The 22,902-nt window shown below is 47.5% G+C and overlaps 1 protein-coding gene across 4 annotated transcripts in view; it reads left to right on the forward strand.

The window, feature by feature from the left end:
• Window positions 1-609: 609 nt before the first annotated feature.
• Window positions 610-22,902, forward strand: part of LOC144672915 (transcriptional-regulating factor 1-like) — a 40,385-nt gene continuing 18,092 nt past the window's right edge. For 2 of the 4 annotated variants that reach the window (XM_078534924.1, XM_078534927.1), the window contains exons 1-7: window positions 610-843; window positions 1,014-1,081; window positions 4,446-4,545; window positions 7,986-9,105; window positions 11,802-11,980; window positions 13,032-13,075; window positions 15,473-15,611. In XM_078534924.1, the coding sequence (XP_078391050.1) occupies window positions 8,058-9,105; window positions 11,802-11,980; window positions 13,032-13,075; window positions 15,473-15,611 (1,410 nt within the window). In that variant the 5' untranslated portion in view covers window positions 610-843; window positions 1,014-1,081; window positions 4,446-4,545; window positions 7,986-8,057. Of the gene's footprint in view, window positions 844-1,013; window positions 1,082-2,422; window positions 2,532-4,445; window positions 4,546-7,985; window positions 9,106-11,801; window positions 11,981-13,031; window positions 13,076-15,472; window positions 15,612-22,902 lie in introns of those variants that run through there. The other 2 variants (XM_078534925.1, XM_078534926.1) reach the window with 2 other exon arrangements.

Genomic DNA, 22,902 nt, shown 5'->3' on the forward strand with positions numbered 1-22,902 from the left:
TACACACACCCAATACACACCCTGCACAAGCTCAGTGCACACACTGCACACACCCAGTACACACACTGCACACACCCTGCACAAACTCAGTGCACACACTCAGTGCACACATTGCATACACCCAGTACGAGCTTAGTGCACATACTGCAAACACCCAGTACACACCCTGCACACACACCTTTAAACACCCCGTATGCACACTTTTACGCACCCAGTTCACATGCCGCACACATCCAGTACACAAATCCTTATGTATCCAGTACACATAATCACACACCTTGCACATGCCCCTTACACACCCAGTACACACACACTGCACACATGCACTACACACCCTGCACACACCCAGTCCACACATTGCACTCCCTTCACAGACCCAGTACACACACTGCGCACACCCAGAACACACACCCAGAGTACACACAGACTGCATTCTCCTTACACACCCAGTGTTCTGTTAGTGTGCAGTGCAATGTTGTTAAGTGTCTGCACTCTGTTCTGTTGATGAGTACAGAGTCAACACTCTGAGTGAGATACACATCCGTGTTGGCCTAGAATGGCCTCTGGATATCAAAAGGCACTTTAAAAGCGGCCCACAGCACCCTAGAAACGTGGCTGGTTTGGAAGCTCTCTGACCTGCCGAGACATACCTGACGAGAGTTAGCGTACACAGCTGCCCAGAAGCAGTCAGAGATACAGAAGTGTCAACGCACCCATAGGAGTCAACAGAAAAACAAGGCGAGGATTCGAGCAGATATGACTTTTCAAGATAGCATAAGTACTGCGGTCACAGGAGGAAGGAAATGCCGTCTCGTTCAGCCTCACAGTGTAGCTTCAAGAGAGGTTAGTCACCCAATAAGATTAGCAAACTTAAGCAAAAGAAAGAGGGGAACAAAAGACATAAATTAAGAGTCCTGAGGGGGGGGGAAATATAGCAAACAGAACGAAACCACGAGATGGGTGAGTCTCAGACCTACCTGCAGAAGGTTAGTGTAAACTATTTCCAACTTTAGACAGCCTAGACATGGAGGGAGAGCTTAACAGCTGTAGTGTAGAGCAACTTCGACTACCAACAACTCTGGTAAGTTAGTCCTTCAATCATAAAAAAAAACAAACTGTGATCAATTTGTAGCAATTTTCTCAGGTAGGTGATGTGGTGAAATATATGGTGGCAATTTTAAAATACAATATGCAATAAGATGGACTTAGAAATAACTCCCCATTCAAACCCGAAAGAACCTTTACTGGAAACTTTCCACGAGTACGTTCACTGCTGCTTTGGTCAGTCTGTCGAGCTGCCCCAAACCAGCGTGGTTCTCAGGTAGAAATAGCTGTGAAGACAAGACTCCATAACTGAAGCTAAAGGTCAGTGCCTGCGACATGTGGCACTGTACAATTAGGAGTTGGCTTTTGGTGGCAGTTGTTATTCAGACTCTTTCTTTAGCCCCACTCCCAGCCCGTATTAATCCCCGTTTATTTCCTCGCTTGGTGACACTGGTCTGTTTCAGCCAGCAGGTGAGGGATGTATAGATGGACACTTCCCTCTCACTTGCTACCTACTCACGGTTTGAGAATGGGGAAGGAATCTTTACGGGTTACGCAGGGATTTAATCTCAAAGCCCCATGAACTATTATTACCAATCCTCGGGTCAGAATTATTGGCCTCTGTGATTGGCAATCCCAAGACACTCCAACGACGTGAAAAGCCAAAAGGTTCTGTTAACTTTGTATGGAGCTATACAATCCCATATATACAGACTTTGCTAGGCCATACTTTGAGCACTGTGAACAGTTCTGGTCCCTATGTTATATGAAAGGATACAGAAAAACTTGAGAAGAGATTGACAAGGGTGATACCAGAAGTGAGAAGTTACGCCTATTAAGAGTGATTCAATGGGCAGGGCCTGTCGTCTCCAGGAAAGAGAAGGCTGAGGGATGACCCGATAGAAGTATTTAAAATAATGAACGGGGTTTCGATAGGGTAGATGTAGGCAAGATGTGCGGGAGACCAGAATTCGGGGTCATCAATATAAAGACAGTCACCAACAAATCCAATGGGGAATGCAGGAGAAAGTTCCATACCCAGAGAGTGGGGAGAATATGGAACTCACTACCAGAAGTGGTTGAGATGAATGTTTTAGATACATTTAAGCGGGGGAACTGGATAAACACATGAGGGGGGAAGGAATAGAATGATAGGGAGAGATGAAGAGGGGGTGGAATGAGGCTCATGTGGAGCAGAGAAAATGGCAGGGAGCTGTTGGGCTAAATGGCCTGATTCTGTGTCATATATACAATGTAATACTAACCAGAGACTGACCTGCACAGAACAGGGTCAGAAAAAGTTCAGTGTGAAACAGCCCCATGTATGGTGGAGGCTAAAAATTAATGTTTCCATTGTTGTGTACGCTTCACACTGGGAGACAGTGACAGCAGTCAGTACTGGCACATTCAAATGCAAAGTAGATGAATATCCTTCAGAAAATAATATTTTGGGGTCCAGTAAATGCGTAACGGGAGACATGATGTTGGTGAGTAAAATGTAGCTTGGGCGGAACAGGTGATTTTGGACCTATGGTTACTAAAGTTCTCCAGCACTGAGGGTTTTCCTTGCCCCGTGTATGGGTCTGTCATAGACTTAGCAGTAGACACTGATAAACAAGATTAGCCAATAGTTATCAGTATTTTGGTCATTACCAGGATGGTAGCAGACTGGATAGACCTCGGCTTTTCTCTACCTTGGAATTCTTCTGTTCTTTTTGTTTAAAAATGACACAAAATCTGAAAATTCAAAATAGAAATTCCTCAGAAGATGGGATAGTTCAGTTCATGAGCCCCTTCAGCCTCTGGAACCAGACAACCTAAGGGAGCACAGGGTTCAGGCACTTTACTGACACTGGTAGACCAGGGTCAGCTGTGATTCACTGGCTAAAACTATTGTCTCTTAGACAAAATGTCATAGGTTCAAGCTCCGTTCACGAGACCTAAACCCCATAATCCAAGCTGATGGTCCCAATGAGTGAGCGCCGCACTGTCGGAGTGTCAGTGCTGAGGGAGCGCTGCACTGTCGGAGGGTCAGTGCTGAGGGAGTGCTGAACTGTCGGAGGGTCAGTGCTGAGGGAGCGCCGCACTGTCGGAGGGTCAGTACTGAGGGAGCGCCGCACTGTCAGAGGGTCAGTACTGAGGGAGCGCCACACTGTCAGAGGGTCAGTACTGAGGGAGTGCCGCACTGTCGGAGGGTCTGTGCTGAGGGAGCTCCGCACTGTCGGAGGGTCAGTACTGAGGGAGTGCCGCACTGTTGGTGGGTCAGTGCTGAGGGAGCGCCGCACTGTCAGAGGGTCAGTACTGAGGGAGCACCGCACTGTCGGAGGGTCAGTGCTGAGGGAGCGCTGCACTGTCGGAGGGTCAGTGCTCAGGGAGCGTCGCACTGTCGGAGGGTCAGTACTGGGGGAGAGCCGCACTGTCGGAGTGTCAGTGCTGAGGGAGTGCCGCACTGTCGGAGGGTCAGTGCTGAGGGACAGCCGCACTGTCGCAGCGTCAGTGCTGAGGGAGTGCCGCACTGTCGGAGGGTCAGTACTGGGGGAGAGCCGCACTGTCGGAGTGTCAGTGCTGAGGGAGTGCCGCACTGTCGGAGGGTCAGTGCTGAGGGACAGCCGCACTGTCGCAGCGTCAGTGCTGAGGGAGTGCCGCACTGTCGGAGGGTCAGTACTGAGGGAGCGCCGCACTGTCGGAGGGTCAGTACTGAGGGAGCGTCGCACTGTCAGAGAGTCAGTACTGAGAGAGCACCGCACTGTCAGAGATTCAGTGCTCAGGGAGCACCGCACTGTCGGAGGGTCAGTGCTGAGGGAGCAATGCACTGTCAGGAGGGGTCAGTACTGAGAGAGCGCTGCACAGTCGGGGAGTCAGTATTGAGAGAACAACGCACTGTCGGAGGGTGAGAACTGTGGCAGTGCCGCTCTGTTGGAGAGTCAGTACTGAGGGAGTACTGAGGGAGCGCTACACTATTGGAGGATCAGTACTGAGGGACTGTCAGAGGGGCACGAATGGGAGAATGCGATTCCGTTGGAGTCCCATCTTTGAATGGGACTTCAAAATGAGGCTCCGTCAACCCACTTGGGTGTGTTTAAAAGACCCGAGGCCACTATTGGAAGGAGATCAAATGTCAAGTCTCAAATCGACTGCTGCATTTTCTACCTTACAACACGGGCCACGCGTCAAAAACGCTTCATTTTCTATGAAACATTCTGACGTGGTGCAAGTCACCATATAAACTGGAGTCTTTCTTCCATCCTTCCTGTTTATTACGTTAGACTGTGTTTCCCCAAGGACCTGCTTAAGGACCAGGAGCAAAGTCGTGAGTAAAGAAACTGTCATAAAACTGTAGGGGTGTCAGCATCCGATACAGTAAACGGAATCTACACTGAAATTTTCCTTTTCTTTCTCAGGTGCTGATTGACATATGGTCATCAGAGAGACGGACAGGTTTAGGAAGAGAACTCCAAAGCTTAAAGCCCAGGCGGCCACTGGCGGAGTGATTAAAATCAGGTATGCGCAAGACGACCGAATTGGAGGAGAGATCTCCAAGGCTTTGTGGAGATTTCAGAGATACGGAGGGGCAAAGGCATGGAGGGATTTGAAAACAAGGAAGAGAATTTGGGCTATATAAATGCTAGTTCCAGTTGTTCATTGAGCCCAATTTTGGGTTTATTCTGTTCAGTGTAGTCGTGACCAGTGAATTCATACGATAATATTGAAGAATAATAACCTGGCCACAATCATGGCACCAAATTAATAAAATATTCCCAACACCACACAACTCCTCAGACCGCTTTCTCTGCCAATCCTGACCATCCCAATCCCAACTGCTGCCGCTGAAGCACCTGTACGGGGAGACCCTTGTCAGACGCCAGCCACCAGGAAGGTTCCGCCATGGTGAGGGTGACCCAGAGTCGGTCACAGCATGCCATCCGGGTTCACCAGTGTCACATGTGGCATAGCTGAAGACTTGGAGCAAAAGACCATCAGTAAAGCAGGGCAGCTAAAGGGATCTACACATCCAGACCCGGAAAACAGGGAAAAAATGGAGAGTACAAATCAAAAGCCATCCATGGCAAATTCACCACTTCTGCAGCAGACTGCACAGGTTAACATATTGCTGACCTTTCAATTCGGAAATTCTGCATCAAATGATTGATTGAAAATCACTTCTGTTTGATTGAATCTCAAGCTGGTTATGGATCTATAGAGTGTTTGATGGGGACAGTGTAGAGGGAGCTTTACTCTGTATCTAACCCCGTGCTGTACCTGTCCTGGGAGTGTTTGATGGGGACAGTGTAGAGGGAGCTTTACTCTGTATCTAACCCTGTGCTGTACCTGTCCTGGGAGTGTTTGATGGGGACGGTGTAGAGCAAGCTTTACTCTATATCTAACCCCGTGCTGTACCTGTCCTGGGAGTGTTTGATGGGGACAGTGTAGAGGGAGCTTTACTCTGTATCTAACCCCGTGCTGTACCTGTCCTGGGAGTGTTTGATGGAGACAGTGTAGAGGGAGCTTTACTCTGTATGTAACCCCGTGCTGTACCTGTCCTGGGAGTGTTTGATGGGGACGGTGTAGAGGGAGCTTTACTCTGTATCTAACCCCGTGCTGTACTGATCACAGAATCACGGTGCAGAAGAGGCCCTTCGGCCCAACAAGTCTGCACCGACACGTGAGAAACACCTGATCTACCTACCCTAATCCCATTTACCAGCACTTGGCCCATAGCCTTGAACGTTATGACATCCAAGTGCTCATCCAGGTACTTTTTAAAGGATGTGAGGCAACCCGCCTCCACCACCCTCCCAGGCAGCGCATTCCAGACCGTCATCACCCTCTGGGTAAAAAAGTTTTTCCTCACATCACCCCTAAACATCCTGCCCCTCACCTTGAACTTATGCCCCTTTGTGACTGACCCTTCAACTAAGGGGAACAGCTGCTCCCTATCCACCCTGTCCATGCCCCTCATAATCTTGTTCACCTCGATCAGGTCGCCCCTCAGTCTTCTCTGCTCCAACGAAAACAACCCAAGTCTATCCAACCTCTCTTCATAACTTAAGTGTTTCATCCCAGGCAACATCCTAGTGAATCTCCTCTGCACCCCCTCCAGTGCAATCACATCCTTCCTATAATGTGGCAACCAGAACTGCACACAGTACTCCAGCTGTGGCCTCACTAAGGTTCTATACAACTCCAGCATGACCTCCCTACTTTTGTAATCTATGCCTCGATTGATAAAGGCAAGTGTCCTATATGCCTTTTTCACCACCCCACTAACATGCCCCTCCGCCTTCAGAGATCTACGGACACACACGCCAAGGTCCCTTTGTTCCTCAGAACTTCCTAGTGTCATGCTGTTCATTGAATACTTCCTTGTCAAATTACTCCTTCCAAAGTGTATCACCTCACACTTTTCAGGGTTAAATTCCATCTGCCACTTATCAGCCCATTTGGCCACCCCGTCTATATCTTCCTGTAGCCCAAGACACTCAACCTCATTGTTAACCACCCTGGTCCTGGGAGTGTTTAATGCGGACAGTGTAGGAGTGGCTTTACTCCAATTTAACCCCGTGCTGTACTAGCCCTGGGAGTGTTTGATGTGACAGTATAAAGGGAACTTTACTCTGTATCTAACCCCGTGCTGTACTTGTCCTGGGAGTGTTTGATGGGGACAGTGTAGAGGGAGCTTTACTCTGTATCTAACCCCGTGCTGTACCTGGCCTGGGAGTGTTTGATGGGGACAGTGTAGAGGGAGCTTTACTCTGTATCTAACCCCGTGCTGTACTTCTCCTGGGAGTGTTTAATGGGGACAGTGTAGAGGGAGCTTTACTCTGTATCTAACCCCGTGCTGTACCTGTCCTGGGAGTGTTTGATGGGGACCGTGTAGAGGGAGCTTTACTCTGTATCTAACCCCGTGCTGTACTTGTCCTGGGAGTGTTTGATGGGGACAGCATAGAGGGAGCTTTACTCTGTATCTAACCCCGTGCTGTACCTGTCCTAGGAGTGTTTGATGGGGACAGTGTAAAGGGAGCTTTACTCTGTATCTAACCCCGTGCTGTACCTGCCCTGGGAGTGTTTGATGTTACATGTGGGATGAAGGAACATAATAAAATGTGGAGAGAAATTTTCCATTTCCAGCCACTAATGTCCCGCACTCTGGTGAGCAGAAAATTTTGCCAAATAGTAAATTAAGACTGCGTTGAGCGTAATGAGATCCAAGTATTAGTGAATGAACATTAGTGAGAAGTAACATTGGTTGATGTCTGTCTGTTCAGTGGAGGGAATTCATTTGACAAAACACATCCCCGGAAAGGCTCCTGATCTGAATTATTCCCCACCATCCATTGCAGTAGAAAAGATTTTTCACAATGTATTCGGGTGTCTCCACAAGCCATCAGATTCAATCTCAATTTGCTAAAAGCATTTGACCAGAAGTCTGATTTGAAAACTCTGCCACCTGAACTGTGATTGTTCCAATAGTGCGTTCTCTCAGCCAATTCATAAAATCTCTTGTAATCTCTCAGCCCAGTGAGCAGAGAGTCATCCAGACCTCAGATAGGGACCTCAATCTCTGCTCCCTGGCGTGTCGATGCAGCACACCAACACAGCCTGGACACACCGCCTGTGCCAGGGCAGCCACCAGCCAGCAGCTGAGCTCTGCTGAATTGGCCAGAGAACCCAGGTTCTTTCCTGGGACTCCTGTCCATGGTCCCCTTCCCTGACTGACAGCAGACTGCTCTCTGTATGGAAATATGTCCCAAGAGCAATTGCAAGAAGCCATTCCTCCCCCCACCCTCCTACCCACAGAGGGGTGCACTCCCCCACATTCCTGCACCTTCTCAATGGGGTACACCTCCAAACCCGCACCCCAACTCCAATCCGCGGTGTGGGAAATCTCCCAAATTGTTAAAACTTCCTGATTGGTGATTCATTCCTCATCTTTGTTTCAGCTCAGGGCTCCGGTGACTGATGACCTCCAGATTCTATTGGCCTACGCGGATTAGCCAGAGGGGTGTCAAGCCATGGGCGACCAGCAGCTGAGCCAGCCGGAGACCAGCGAGGGAGTGGGACTGCTCTTCTTTCAGCATCACCAGGGGCAGTGCGGCCCTCTGCCCGGGATGGACGGCAGCCTCTCGCACGCGCTTGGACTGGAGGGTGTCCCGGAGACCAACTCTCCCGCCTCGCCCTGCTTTGATCCTGACCCCACGGACGACAGGCTGGGAATGGACGGACACAAGGGGATGGAGCTGGCTGGGAACACTGGCTGGAGCCACTCGGATATGGGCAGCCAAGTGAACGTGAAGCAAGAACCTGGCAATCCCAGGCTGGTGAGGGCAGCGAGTGGGTATACCTACGGTCTCCCCTTTGAGCAATGCGAGAACCAGCTGCCTAAACGGACGGATGGGAAGTTGGACTCGTTTAACGAAGCCTTTGCCAACCGGCACTCCCTCGTTCACGGCTCCAGTGTGATGGGCAACTATGCCCAGAACGTCACGCTGCGCCAGATGCTTTCCGAGAAGCCTCCAGCGCACCGCTACCCCCACCCCAGATTGCCCCAGCACTTGCCGTGTATGCCCACAACCCAGCAGCCTAAAGTCATGCTTCCACAATCGCTGCACTACACCTATCCCCAGCTGCGGCGCTTGACAGGGCTACAGCAGCAGCAGCAGCAGCAGCAGCAGCAGATGCCCACTGTCACCCAGCAGATGGCACAGGATATCCTGCAGCAGCCCACGGTCCCAATGCAGCAACAGCAGCTCCATAAGCCCTCAGGAGAGGCCAAGCAGCAGAGTGACAGCCAGCACCAGATGAGCCACTATCACCAGATGCAGCAGCCGAGTCACCACCATCTGCTGCAGCACATGCAGATGGCACAGATCAGCAGGGATCCAGCCCAGCGCTCCGTCCTCCAGCATCAGTGTCAGCCAGGAAAGTTCGAGCAATTCCACCACTCGCTCAATGCACCACCTCAATACCTGTACGGTGAAAGACAACACTACAGGGTACAAGGACAGCAGAGAGACACCCTGACACACCAGCTGTACCAGCAGCCCACTCACAGCTCACCAGGTACCTGATCTTCTCCTGTACTGCAGCTTGTACTACAGTTCATGGCGTGCCAGGAATCACAGTGAGGGGTGTGGGATATATCAGAGTGTTACAGTGAGGGGTGTGGGATATATCAGAGTGTTACAGTGAGGGGTGCGGGATATATCAGAGTGTTACAGTGAGGGGTGTGGGGTATATCAGAGTGTTACAGTGAGGAGTGTGGGATATATCAGAGTGTTACAGTGAGGGGTGTGGGATATATCAGAGTGTTACAGTGAGGGGTGTGGGGTATATCAGAGTGTTACAGTGAGGGGTGTGGGGTATATCAGAGTGTTACAGTGAGGGGTGTGGGATATATCAGAGTGTTACAGTGAGGGGTGTGGGATATGTCAGTGTGTTACAGTTCGGGTGTGTATTGTATCAGAGTGTTACAGTGAGGGGTGTGTATTGTATCAGAGTGTTACAGGGAGGGGTGTGGGATATGTCAGTGTGTTACAGTGAGGGGTGTGTATTGTATCAGAGTGTTACAGGGAGGGGTGTGTATTGTATCAGTGTGTTACAGTGAGGGGTGTGTATTGTATCAGAGTGTTACAGGGAGGGGTGTGGGATATGTCAGTGTGTTACAGACAGGGTGTGTATTGTATCAGAGTGTTACAGTGAGGGGTGTGGGATATGTCAGCGTGTTAGTGAGGGGTGTGGGATATGTCAGAGTGTTACAGTGAGGGGTATGGGGTATGTCAGTGTGTTACAGATAGGGTGTGTATTGCATCAGAGTGTTACAGTGAGGGGTGTGTATTGTATCAGAGTGTTACAGTGAGGGGTGTGGGATATATCAGTGTTACAGGGAGGGGTGTGGGATATGTCAGTGTGTTACAGATAGGGTGTGTATTGTATCAGAGTGTTACAGTGAGGGGTGTGGGATATGTCAATGTGTTACAGATAGGGTGTGTATTGTATCAGAGTGTTACAGTGAGGGGTGTGGGATATGTCAGAGTGTTACAGTGAGGGGTGTGGGATATGTCAGAGTGTTACAGTGAGGGGTGTGGGATATGTCAGAGTGTTACAGTGAGGGGTATGGGGTATGTCAGTGTGTTACAGATAGGGTGTGTATTGTATCAGAGTGTTACAGTGAGGGGTATGGGGTATGTCACTGTGTTACAGATAGGGTGTGTATTGTATCAGAGTATTACAGTGAGGGGTGTCAGCACCAGATGTCAGAGAGCTTAAACGCTGTATTGTTTTTGTTCGGTTATGGAAGTCATTATGAATATATAAAAACTTGGATGAGGTTATCAACTAGTGAGGAGCTGGTGTGTGTGACAGAATATTAAAACACAAGGGAGAAACCCCCACCATCTTTCTTCGCATTAGAACAACAGGAGCCATTCAGCCATCTCAACTCCATTTACTCATCGTTGTTCCATATTCATGATTGTGTTACCCAGGTAAAGGCTATCAATATCAGCCTTTACATTTTCAGTCAGGTTAAAGTGGGACATCATTATGGAATAGCAATGACGGGGTATAGTTCCAGTGACCTTAAATTCTATGAGATTACATCATATTTACAGCAGGAATAACTGGTTCATTTTGGCGTTTATATTTCCCATGAACCTCTTCCCACCCTACTTCATCTCACCCACCATTCACCTACTGGCTCTTAGCAGGTAGCGCTACAATAGCGGAACAGGTACCATCCTCCTGTTTATCAGGCTATTCGAGTGTTTTAAGTGCACGGTTTCATTGACGGGGGTATTCTCTCAATGCCCTGGCCAACATTTCTCCCACAAACCAACATCACAAAAAGAAAAGATCAGCCAGCTCCTCACTGCACCACTGTTTTCTGGGACACCTTCTAGTTCCGAATGGCTTCTGCAGTATCCTACCTAAGGAAGTCCATTCAAGCTGCTGTTTGGAGTACTTTACTTGTTAAGGCCTGAGTTAGATGCAAACATTGTGCAGAGAGATGGAACCCATTTAAATCAATGGAACTAACAAAACTGTTAATGCCCAAAACAAGAGGAAACTTTAAGATATGAAAGGGCAGGCGTAGAGATGTTTCCATTTGCAGGAGACCAAAACTAGGGACTATAAATATAACATGGTCACTAATAAATCCAATAGATGCATTTTAAGGAGAAGCTGGATTAACAGGAGGAAGAGAGGAATAGAAGGAGATGTTGTACGGGTGAGATGAAGGAGGGAGGAGATTTGTGTGGTTATAAATACTGGTATAGCCACCTGTTGGGTTGAATAATTTTTCTTTGCTCTTTCATGGGACGCGGGCGTCGCTGGCAAGGCCAGCCTTTTGTTGCCCATCCCTAATTGCCCTTGAACTGAGTGGTTTGCTCGGCCATTTCAGAGGGGCAGTTAAGAGCCAACCACATTGCTGTGGGTCTGGAGTCACATGTAGGCCAGACTGGGTAAGGACGGCAGATTTCCTTCCCTCAAGGACATTAGTGAACCAGATGGGTTTTTACTAAAATCAATGATAGTTTCATAGTCACAGTTACCATTACTGAGACTGGCTTTATATTCCAGATTTATTAATTCTACCGGCTGCCATGGTGGGATTTGAACCCATGTCCCCAGAGAATTAGCCTGGGCCTCTGGATTACTTGTCCAGTGATGTTACCACCAGGCCACATAGTTTTTGCACGGGCCCTGAGTTTGGTTGATTTACCAGCTGATTATTGACTTTCTTCTTTGTGCTACAGTGCAGAGTCCTCAACAGCTCAACACCTCTCCCTCCGTGCAGTACGCACGGAGCTGTTCACGACAGGAGCTGGAGAATGGCGAACACTCAGGGTGCGCGGAGCTCCAGAGTCCGCTGAGTATGGCGGTGTCCAAGGAGGTGGGATCACAGGCCTGCCCATCAGGCATCTTCTGGCAACAGGTAGGGGTGTGCATTGATGCAGTTGTTTGTTCCTGATCACCACCCTGAGGTCTTGTTACTCTGGAGAAAGTGCAGTCATAGTCGTTACGTTGAATAATAAATTCCTCTGTCTTCTCCTCTTTCTCAAAATCTTTACGAACACTGGCCACTTCCTCTTGTCTAAATGATGACTACTCGAGTGTGAATCTTGAAGGTGATTGAGTGGGGCTTGGGCACCAGGATGGAGTTTGACCCCATCCACACATTCAGACCAAGTAGTCTCTCTCACCTATTTCTCCTTCCTTAGTGCAAGATCACTAGGCCAAATGTAATTACCATAAAATAAAAACTTGCATTTATATAGCATCTTTAATGTAAAATGTCCCACAGGAATGTAATCATACAAAATTTGATACTGAACTATTAGCAGATATTACCACAAGCTTGGTCAGATGTATGTTCTAAGGAGCATCTCAAAGGAGGGGAGAGAAGCAGAGATGTTTAGGGAGGGGATTCCACAGATTAGGGTCCAGGCAGCTGAAGCCACAGATGCCAATGGTGGGGTGAAAGGAGAAGACATGCAAGAGGCCAGAGTTGGAAGAGCACAGAGCCCTTCAAGAGTTGTAGGAGATTGCAGAGAAAGGAAGGGGGAGGAGGGATAGGCCCTGGAAGGATTTGAAGGATTAGACCAGAAGACAATCTGCGAGCACAGGGGTAATGAGTGAACTGGGCTCGTTGCAAGTTAGGGTATATGACAGCAGAGTTTTGGACAAGCTCCAGTTTATGGCAGGTGGAAGATGGTGGCACTCCTCAGCAATGTGTTGGAATAATTGAGTATGGAGGTAACAAGGGCATGGCATAAGGGTTTCAGCAACTGGTGGGTTGATATCAGTTAACACAACACAGGCAAGAGAAAGAATGCAGAATCTTTGTGACTTGTCGGGCTCAATTGCCACTCTGGCCAGTGTGTTGCACAAGCGAAACTATGGTGGGAATGAATGGAATGTGTCTAAATGGGCTATTGGGAGCATCAAGGAGAGGAAATGATGATGAATTATTCTTATTCTTGCAGGTTCACCAAGTTCCTCAGGCCTGTGTGAGAATGTCAGACCAAAGGTAACACTGCACAGCTCATAATTTCTTCCTCTGGCCTGTAATGCAGAGACGTCAGTACAGCTGACAGATTTTGCCTGCTGTTAATGGGTTGATGGGAGTCGGTGTGAGACGTGCTGAGGGACACTGTCAGAAATGGATAAAGGGAAAGTAATTTTGGATTGGTTCCTGATAAACCTAAGCCAGTCAGAACAGAACTTGGCATTGATATTTCCCCCCTTCTCTGTTATGAGAGTGAGATGTGCTATCTAAAGACGTTTCAATATGTTTCGAGCTAATGCCCTACTGTATTACTTGTAGGCTGTCTGGAGTCAGCTGTAATGTTTCACTGCTAAGATGGAGCTGTGCTTAAACTCACCTGTCCCTTTAAGTACAGGTTAAGGTTAAGGTACGTCCTGTAGGGAAATGTTCTGAACAGTCACATCCTCAGATCAATCGAGGTGAAATACTGAGAGATATTTCTCCAAGTTGTTTGCAAAGGCGGCAGGAAGTGGCTAGTTTTCCCTCCATTGTAATATGCTTTTGAAACTTCAGAAGTGCAGCATCATGGAAGATAGATGAATTGACACTGTAAGAAGCAGTGTTGAAAATGCATAGCAGGTCAGTCAGCATCTAAAAGCCCCTTAGCAGGAACCGCCAATAGAAACAGTTGGAGGTTGCATGTTCAGATACACCAATTGCTTTCAGCAACTGGGTTTTCTAACCTTCAAATAGATTCCTAAAGAAATAAAATTCCTGCGTGAGTGCTTCAGTAAACAACAACTTGCACTTCTATTGCCTATTCAATGTACCAAGACATCCAAGGCACTTCACAGGAGCTTAATCAAACAGCATCTGACACTGAGCAACATAAGGAACTATCAGGATAGGAGAACAAAAGCTCGGTCAAGGAGGTAGGTCTTAAGGACAGTCTTAAAGGTGGAGAGGAAAGATGGAGAGGTTTAGGCAGAGAACTCCAGAGCTTAAGGCCCAGGCATCAAAAAGCATGGCCGCCAAAGGTAGAATGATGGAAATTGGGAGATTCTCAATTGGAGGAGCACAGAGATTTCAGAGGGTTGTAAGGCTAGAGGAGATTGCAGAGAGAGCTTCGAATATATCATTTTAATAAGGGAGATATTATTTGTGACCTTTTTTTTAGTTGCCCTGAATCTTCCCTGGAGGTCCCGTTGGTGCTGGACATAATCAAGTGTCACTCCCAAGGAGTCCATCTCCACGTGTGAAATTTAACAGTGACAATCAGTGGTGGTATTTAACACTTTAGGATCATGCCACACAGAAGGTGGCCACTTTGCCCATTTTACTTGTGCCCGCTCTTTGAAAGACCTAGCCAATTAATTCCAATCCCTGGGTTGGAATGGCTCTGCTACTCACTGGATGAACTTGCTCACCCATCAGAACTAATTGTGATTATTTGTATAGAGCTCTAGTACTCCCTTAAAGATTATTTATGTGTCAGCCGTGGTTTAGTGAGTAACGCTCTCTCTCCTCTGAGTCAGAAGATCATGAATTCAAGGCCCAGGTCACAGGAATGAACCCAGAAGCCATACTGACACTCCCAGCGCCAGTACTGAGGGAGTGCTGCACTGTCAGAGGGTCAGTACTGAGAGAGCACTGCACTGTCAGAGGGTCAATACTGAGGGAGCGCCGCACTGTCAGAGGGTCAGTACTGAGGGAGCGCTGCACTGTCGGAGGGTCAGTACTGAAGGAGTGCTGCACTGTCAGAGGGTCAGTACTGAGAGAGCACTGCACTGTCGGAGGGTCAGTGCTGAGGGAGCGCCGCACTGTCAGAGGGTCAGTACTGAGGGAGCGCCGCACTGTCGGAGGGTCAGTACTGAGGGAGCACTGCACTGTCGGAGGGTCAGTACTGAGGGAGTGCTGCACTGTCAGAGGGTCAGTACTGAGAGAGCACTGCACTGTCAGAGGGTCAATACTGAGGGAGCACCGCACTGTCAGTGGGTCAGTACTGAGGGAGTGTCACACTGTCAGAGGGTCAATACTGTGAGAGCACTGCACTGTCAGTGGGTCAGTACTGATTGAGCACCGCACAGTCAGAGGTTCCGTCTTTCAGATGAGATTTTATACCAAAGTCCCACCTGCCCTCTTGGGGAGGTATAGAAGATCCCAGGGCCACTATTGGAAGAAGGGCAGGGGAGTTCTCCCCGGTGTCCTGAGAGAATGTTTATCTCCTCACCCAACAGCATTACAACAGATTATCAATTCAATATCACATTGCTGTTTGTGGAAGCTTGCTGTGTGAAAATCAGCTGCTCTTTTCCTAAATTACAACAGCAAGTACACTTCCCTAGTGTTTTATCGGCTGTAATTTTGATATGTCCTGTGCTGGTGAAAGGTGCTATATAAGTATAAGTTCATTCCTCTTACTCTGTTTCTGACACACAGGAGAGGGATGGAAGAGAAGCCAGACACCTCATATTCTTTCACCTGCAGCTACTGCAAGGAACAATTCAGGAGCCTCTCAGCCTTACACATTCACTCGAGCACTAATGGATGTATGAGGACATCTCACAGTGTGAGCCAGGTCAGTTAATACCATGGCAATCGTACAGAGCAGCACAATAGCTCAGTAACTGTGCCGCTTACCGTTTCAGTAGCATAAGGAGCTCACAAAAATAAGGTGATGTGGAGGGCAGGATAAATCCTTGTGTATAAAAGAGGTGGGGTATTTGTGCTAGGAATGGAGTAACTTTTCACTGGAGTATTGAGGGTAAGGAGGCTGGGGCTTTTTTTATGAAAGGTTGTGAGAAAATATACTCTAACCAACTGTTTCCATCAATGGGTGAATCTGAGATGAGGAAAAACAGGAGAAAGGACTAGGAAACTGGATTGGAATAGGAAGCTTCACTTAAAAAGCTAGCATGGGCATGACAGGTGAATGGCCTGTCTACACTGTTCAAAGACAAGAGGGTGAAGAGTGTCTGAGACCCCAAATACACACCCAACAAAAACGGTGGAACTGCAGTGTAGGAGAAGATAGTGAACTAATCTTATATAATTCACATTTAAATGCTATATTCATTCTAGGGAAGTATGTGTTCCTGTTAAGGCTGGTATTTATTGCTCATCCCTGGTAGATACCATGCTGCGTAGCAGTTTAAGTCTAGCTATGATCTGTGCTTTGTACCCATGTCTACAGTTAGAAAAACTAGCTTAGAGTGAGCCATGAGAGAGAGGTTAAAAAAGTTAAACCTTAATTTTATTTTGTCTCCTTTTCTGGCCCCTTCCTTCCCCAACTTAAGCGATCCCTTTCTCCCATCCCATGACCAGAGAGTCTCAGAATCTTACTGCACAGAAGGAGGTCATTCGGTCCATCATGGCCTGTGTCAGCTCTTCAAAAGAGCTACCCAATTAATCCCGCGCCTCCTGCTTTTTCCTCATCGCCCTGCAATAATGCTGAGGGTGGGCTAGCTTAATATACTGCATTCCCATCTACAAATGTTAGACACTGGACCAAAGGTAGCTTGTAGTTTATAGTGATGCAGTTCAGTGAATTGCCGATCAGAAGATCCAAACCAGTGGTCTTCCTTCTGAACCCAAGTTATGAGATGCATACTTCTCACTTTCGCTGAGTTTTTATGCTGCTGCTTGTTGATTGTTGTGCCGTGGGGGTGCGTCACCTCCTCAATAAGTGGTTAAAGACCCACCCAATGACCACAGAAACAGAGTGAGTATCATATACACTGCTGACTCACTAGCAAATTATTTATATTGAATCTCCCAGACATTGTACCATAAAGTTTCAAGAACCATTATATCATCTCTGTGAGTACTGTACAGTGAATCCCCCAATGCAAGTTTTATTCTGATTAACCTCCAATAGCAACAACAAATAAAAATCTTAAACCGGCAGTGAATCCTGACACATGCAGCAAACTACTCCCATCACTTGATTTTGGTGCACTCTTCATCGAGCCAATAGTAGCTTTCCAAAGGGGACTGGATAAATACTAGAAGAGGAAAATGTTTGCAGGGCTTTGGGGTAAAGGGCAGGAAAGTGGGACTAATTGAATAGCTGATACAGGTATACATGGGCTGAATGGCCTCCTTCCATACTGTCTGATTCTATGAAGGCATAGAATAATCAGATATAATCAGAGTATACTCATAGAATCTTACAGCACAGAGGGAGGCCATTCAGCCCATTTTGTCCATGCTGGCTCTTTGAAAGAGCAGTCATGATTGGTTCCACATTCCTTCTTTCTGTACATAACCCTGCAATTTCCTCGTCCTCATCTGTCATCTCCTTTTTAAAGATTATTTATGGAATCCACTGAGGTAGGGCATTCCAGGCCCCAACCGCTTGCTGAGTGAAAAATATTCTGCTCATCTCCCCTTGGGAACTTTTGCCTGTGATTTTAAAACAATGACCTGTGGTTGTTGACCCACTCACCTGAGGGAATTATATCTGCTCTATCAGAATTTCTCATCATCTTGAATTCATTATTCAATTTTTAACCTTCTCTGTTCCAAGTCCCAACTTTTCCAACCTCTCTTTGTAACTGAAGTCCACCAGCCCTGGCAACATCCTGGTAAATCTCCTCTGTACCCTTTCTAATAGCTTTCTGTCTTTCCATCTGTGTTTCCCAGAATAGCTCACAATCCTCCAGCTGAGGCCTAGCCAGTGATTTATAAAGTTCTAGCACAATCTCTTTGCTTTTACATTTTATGCCTCTATTTACAAACGCAAGTAAGCCACTTTTTAACCACTTTATCAACTTGCCATGCCACCTTTAAGGATTTTGTACATGGGCTGGACAACTAAAAATGTAAACACCAAACCTGTAGGTGCACAACATCTCACAGATACAGACAGGTTAACAAAATCAGTTTGAGCAGTGTGATTATACTTGTGACTGAAATAAAGCACTGGATCATTCAGGCCATCAAACTCATTCCTTCCAACAGATCTTGCACCAGTCCTGGTATATTGAACCCTCAGGAAAATGACCATCCCTCTTCATCTACTTTGCAATCCCCCTGACCATGTCCCCTGTCTGTTTGGTAGGGTACTGTTGTAGGGTGTTGGTTGCAGTTCAGTAGGTCTTAAGAAGTCTTTGTAGTCATACGTAAGTCTCTGTTGACTTTTAGAACTATTTAAAATAAACAGTAAAGAGTACAAGCCAAGAGCTGTCTCCATGCTCGCTGGTACACATGGCTCTGTTAAACACTCAACTAACCCCTAGGTGCAGGTCATGTGCTCTATTACAGCATTGTGTGGGTGGTACTGTACTGAGGACCACATTAACTCTATCTTTTTTTGAATTCATTCATGGGAATTGGGTTTCGCTGGCTGGGCCAGCATTTATTGCTCATCCCTAGTTGCCCTTGAGAAGGTGGTGGTGAGCTGCCTTCTTGAACTGCTGCAGTCCATGAGGTGTAGGTACACCCACAGTGCTGTTAGGGAGGGAGTTCCAGGATTTTGACCCAGAGACAGTGAAGGAACGGCGATATATTTCCAAGTCAGGATGGTGAGTGACTTGGAGGGGAACTTCCAGGTGGTGGTGTTCCCATCTATCTGCTGCCCTTGACCTTCTGGATAGTGGTGATCATGGGTTTGGAAGGTACTATCCAAGGAGCTTTGGTTAATTCCTGCAGTGCATCTTGTAGATGGTGCACACCGCTGCCACTGTGCGTCGGTGGTGGAGGGAGTGAATATTTGTGGATGGGATGCCAAACAAGCAGGTTATTGCTAAGCAAGTGCTGCTTGATAGCACTGTTGATGACCCCTTCCATCACTTTACTGATGATGGAGAGTAGACTGATGGGGTGGTAATTGGCCGGGTTGGATTTGTCCTGCTTTTTGTGTGCAGGACATACCTGGGCAATTTTCCACATAGCTGGGTAGATGCCAGTGTTGCAGCTGTACTGGAACAGCTTGGCTAGGGGCGCAGCAAGTTCATCACCAAGAGTGGCTCGGTAGCACCACTACTGACCGAGCTGGCCGAGTCCTAAAGGACATAGCTGCTAGGTTGGGACTGCAGCAGGTGGTGGAGGAACTAACAAGAGGGAAAAACATACTTGACCTCATCCTCAGCAACCTGCCTGTCACAGTACTGTTGTTGGAATATTGTCAGGGCCCATAGCCTTTGCAGTATCCAGTGCCTTCAGCCGTTTCTTGGTATCACGTGGAGTGAATTGAATTGGCTGAAGACTGGCATCTGTGATGCTGGGGACCTCCAGAGGAGGCTGAGATGGATCATCCGCTCGGCACTTCTGGCTGAAGATTGTAGCAAATGCTTCAGCCTTATCTTTTGCACTGATGTGCTGGGCTCCCCCATCATTGAGGATGGGGATATTTGTGGAGCCTCCTCCTCCAGTGAGTTGTTTAATTGTCCACCACCATTCACAACTGGATGTGGCAGGACTGCAGAGCTTAGATCTGATCCGTTGATTGTGGGATCGCTTAGCCCTGTCTATCACTTGCTGCTTATGCTGTTTGGCACGCAAGTAATCCTGTGCTTCACCAGGTTGACAACTCATTTTTAGGTATGCCTGGTGCTGGTCCTGACATGCCCTCCTGCACTCTTCATTGAACCAGGGTTCATCCCCTGGCTTGATGGTAATGGTAGAGTGGGGGATATGCTGGGCCATGAGGTTACAGATTGTGTTCGAGTACAATTCTGCTGCTGCTGATGGCCCACAGCACCTCATGGATGCCCAGTCTTGAGTTGCTAGATCTGTTCGAAATCTATCCCATTTAGCACGGTGGTAGAGTCACACAACACGACGGAGGGTATCCTCAATGTGAAGGTGGGACTTTGTCTCCACTATGACTGTGCAGTGGTCACTCCTACCGATACTGTCGTGGACAGATGCATCTGTGACAGGCAGGATGCTGAGGATGAGGTCAAGTATGTTTTTCCCTCTTGTTAGTTCCTCCACCACCTGCTGCAGTCCCAACCTAGCAGCTATGTCCTTTAGGACTCGGCCAGCTCGGTCAGTAGTGGTGCTACCGAGCCACTCTTGGTGATGGACGTTGAAGTCCCCCACCCAGAATACATTGAGCCCTTGCCACCCTCAGTGCTTCCTCCAAGTGGTGTGCAACATGGAGGAGCACTGATTCATCAGCTGAGGGAGGGCGGTATGTGGTAATCAGCAGGAGGTTTCCTTGCCCATGTTTGATGCCATGAGACTTCATGGGGTCCGGAGTCGATGTTGAGGACTCCCAGGGCAATTCCCTTTCGATTGTATACCTCTATGCCGCCACCTCTGCTGGTACAGGACAGGACATACCCAGAGATGATGATGGTGGTGTCTGGGACATTATCTGTAAGATAGGATTCTGTGAGGATGACCATGTCAGACTGTTGCTTGACCAGTTTGTGAGAAGGCTCTCCCACTTTTGGCACTAGCCCCCAGATGTTAGTAATGAGGACTTTGCAGGGTCAACAGGGCTGAGTTTGCCATTGTCGTTTAAGGTGCCGAGGTCGATCATTCCTTTTTTGGAGGCTTTGTAGCGGTTTGATGCACTGAGTGGCTTGCTAGGCCATTTAAGAGTCAACCACATTGCTGTGTGGTGTAGAATCACATGTAGGCCAGACCAGGTAAGGACGGCAGATTTCTTTGCCTAAAGGGCATTAGTGACCCAGATGGGTTTTAACAACAATTGACAATGGTTTCATGGTCATCATTAGACTTTTATTGAAATTTTTTTTATTGAATTAAAATTGCACTATCTGCCATGGCGGGATTTGAACCCGGGTCCCTGGGGCATTACTCTGGATTACTAGTTCAGCGACAATACCACGACATCATCACCTCCCCCTGCCAGATACTACACCTTCCCCCTAAGTCTTTATCCATTGTATTTTAAGTGATTATAGTTTACCTTATGTCTTACATTGTTATTGCTATCATATATTTACATTGCCATCACTACATTATCACTGCCCGATCTCCCCCACTTCATGTCCTTGGATCCAAAGGTTCAGATGGTTTGGAGGCCTCATAACCCTTCCATATCTCGTTCACACTACTGTCAAAGGAGTGGTGGGCTCTATCATTGCTGGGTCTTTCGGTAGGTTTGGAGATTGTCCTGGCATCCGGGTATGTTTTCATCCTTTTCTTCCACTCCTTCGTGTTGAGTTGCACTTGGTCGATCCAGCTGTTGCGCTGATCGGTGGTTGCTGCCCTAACTCATTTCTTGCGGAATGGACGATCATTGTGCTCATCTCCTTGTGGCTTTTTTTCCCTTCTTCTGTCGTCATGCAGGTTGTCGCAACACATACGGAAGTTCACGTTTTACTTTAAAGTCGAAGATTTGTCGGATCCTGGCTTTTGCTTGTTCTCAGTTTAGTTTGGAAGTCACAATTCTCCTGGATTTTTTTAATCAATTGTTTCTTCCGGTTCGGACGCCAAGGGCAGGATTTTCCAGCCACGCTCACTGCCAGGATCATCTGGTCCTGACGAAAGTCAATGGACTTTTGGCTGAGCTGCCAAATCTCCTGTGGTGGGTCCCACCACAACGGGGGCCAGAAAACCCTGACCCAGGTGTTCAAGTGCCAACACTTCTGAACTCTGAATCATTTAGAGATTTCTCAGCACTTACTGTAGCCTGGAATTCTATAAGATGTAGCTCACCCCTGCTTGGACTGCTGACTCTGCAACCTGGGATTTGAAGCCGTACTTCCAAAGGAGATTCAACGGAGTCTTCTGCTACAGGGAGGAATTTTTAATTTCTGCCTTCAGCTTCCAAGACTTTCTTTGGAGCTTTCTCCTGGCGATTTTTCCTCTGTGCCTCTGCTTCTGGAGTTCTTTTCAGGTCAGAGTGCGTTGCTGAACGTTTTCTGTCTCCAAGCATTTTAGTTTTTCTCTGCAAGGTTTTGGTTTTTCCACAAGCTGCCACCATGTTGTAGGGTGTTGGTTACAGTTCAACAGGTCTGAAGAAATCTTCATAGTCACATGTACGTATACGTGTACATGTATGTATATAACTAAGTCTTTAATGACTCTTAGAACTATTTACCAATAAACAGTGGAGGGTACAAGCTAGGTGCTGCCTGCACACTTGCTGGTACACACGACTCTGTTCAACACTCGGCTGACCCCTAGGTGTGGGTCATGTGCTTTCTTACATTATTTGTGGGCGGTACAGTACTCAGTCCCACATTAACCCTATATGTGCCAGGCCCTTATGCTATAGGTGTGGGAAGACCTGAGAAAAGAATCGTTAAGGATTCCTGTAAGCTGTTCCCAAAGGCCAACTTCATTTTAGTTCCTTTCCTGCGCTTCAGAGTCTTTCCTCTCCCTGTTTGGAAGCTCAATAACAATGTGTGTCAGCAGCCTGATCACTGAGAGCTTTGACGTACATTGTACAATGGCGTTTCTTGATTCTTATCACCCTGCTTTTTGCTAGCACTTATCACTGAATCTCAAACCTTCTTCTGTCTCCTGGGAGATTATAGTGGCTGTGACAGCTACTTGACCTGATGTGGTCACTAAAATGCTGAAACCCAGAACTGAGAAGTTATAGCTACCAGGAAAGACTGAACAAGCTGGGCTCTCTTTTCTTTAGAAGAGAGAAGGCTGAAGGGTGACCTGATTGAAGTCTTTAAGATTATGAAGCAGTCTGATAGGGTAGATGTAGCAAAGACTTTTCCACTTTTTAAAAAATTCATTGTAGTGAGAGAGCATCGCTGGCAAGGTCAACATTTATTGCCCATCGGTGGCCTTGAGATACAATCGAATGTCCATTTCAGAGGGTAGTTAAAGGTCACATGTAGGCCAGCCTGGCAGATTTTTTTTCCCCTAAAGGGTATGGGTAAAGGAGATGGGATTTTATGACATCTATTGTTACATGGTCACCAGATTCG

This window comes from Cetorhinus maximus, unplaced genomic scaffold, assembly GCF_964194155.1.
Source record: "Cetorhinus maximus unplaced genomic scaffold, sCetMax3.hap1.1 HAP1_SCAFFOLD_140, whole genome shotgun sequence".
NCBI lineage: Eukaryota > Metazoa > Chordata > Chondrichthyes > Lamniformes > Cetorhinidae > Cetorhinus > Cetorhinus maximus.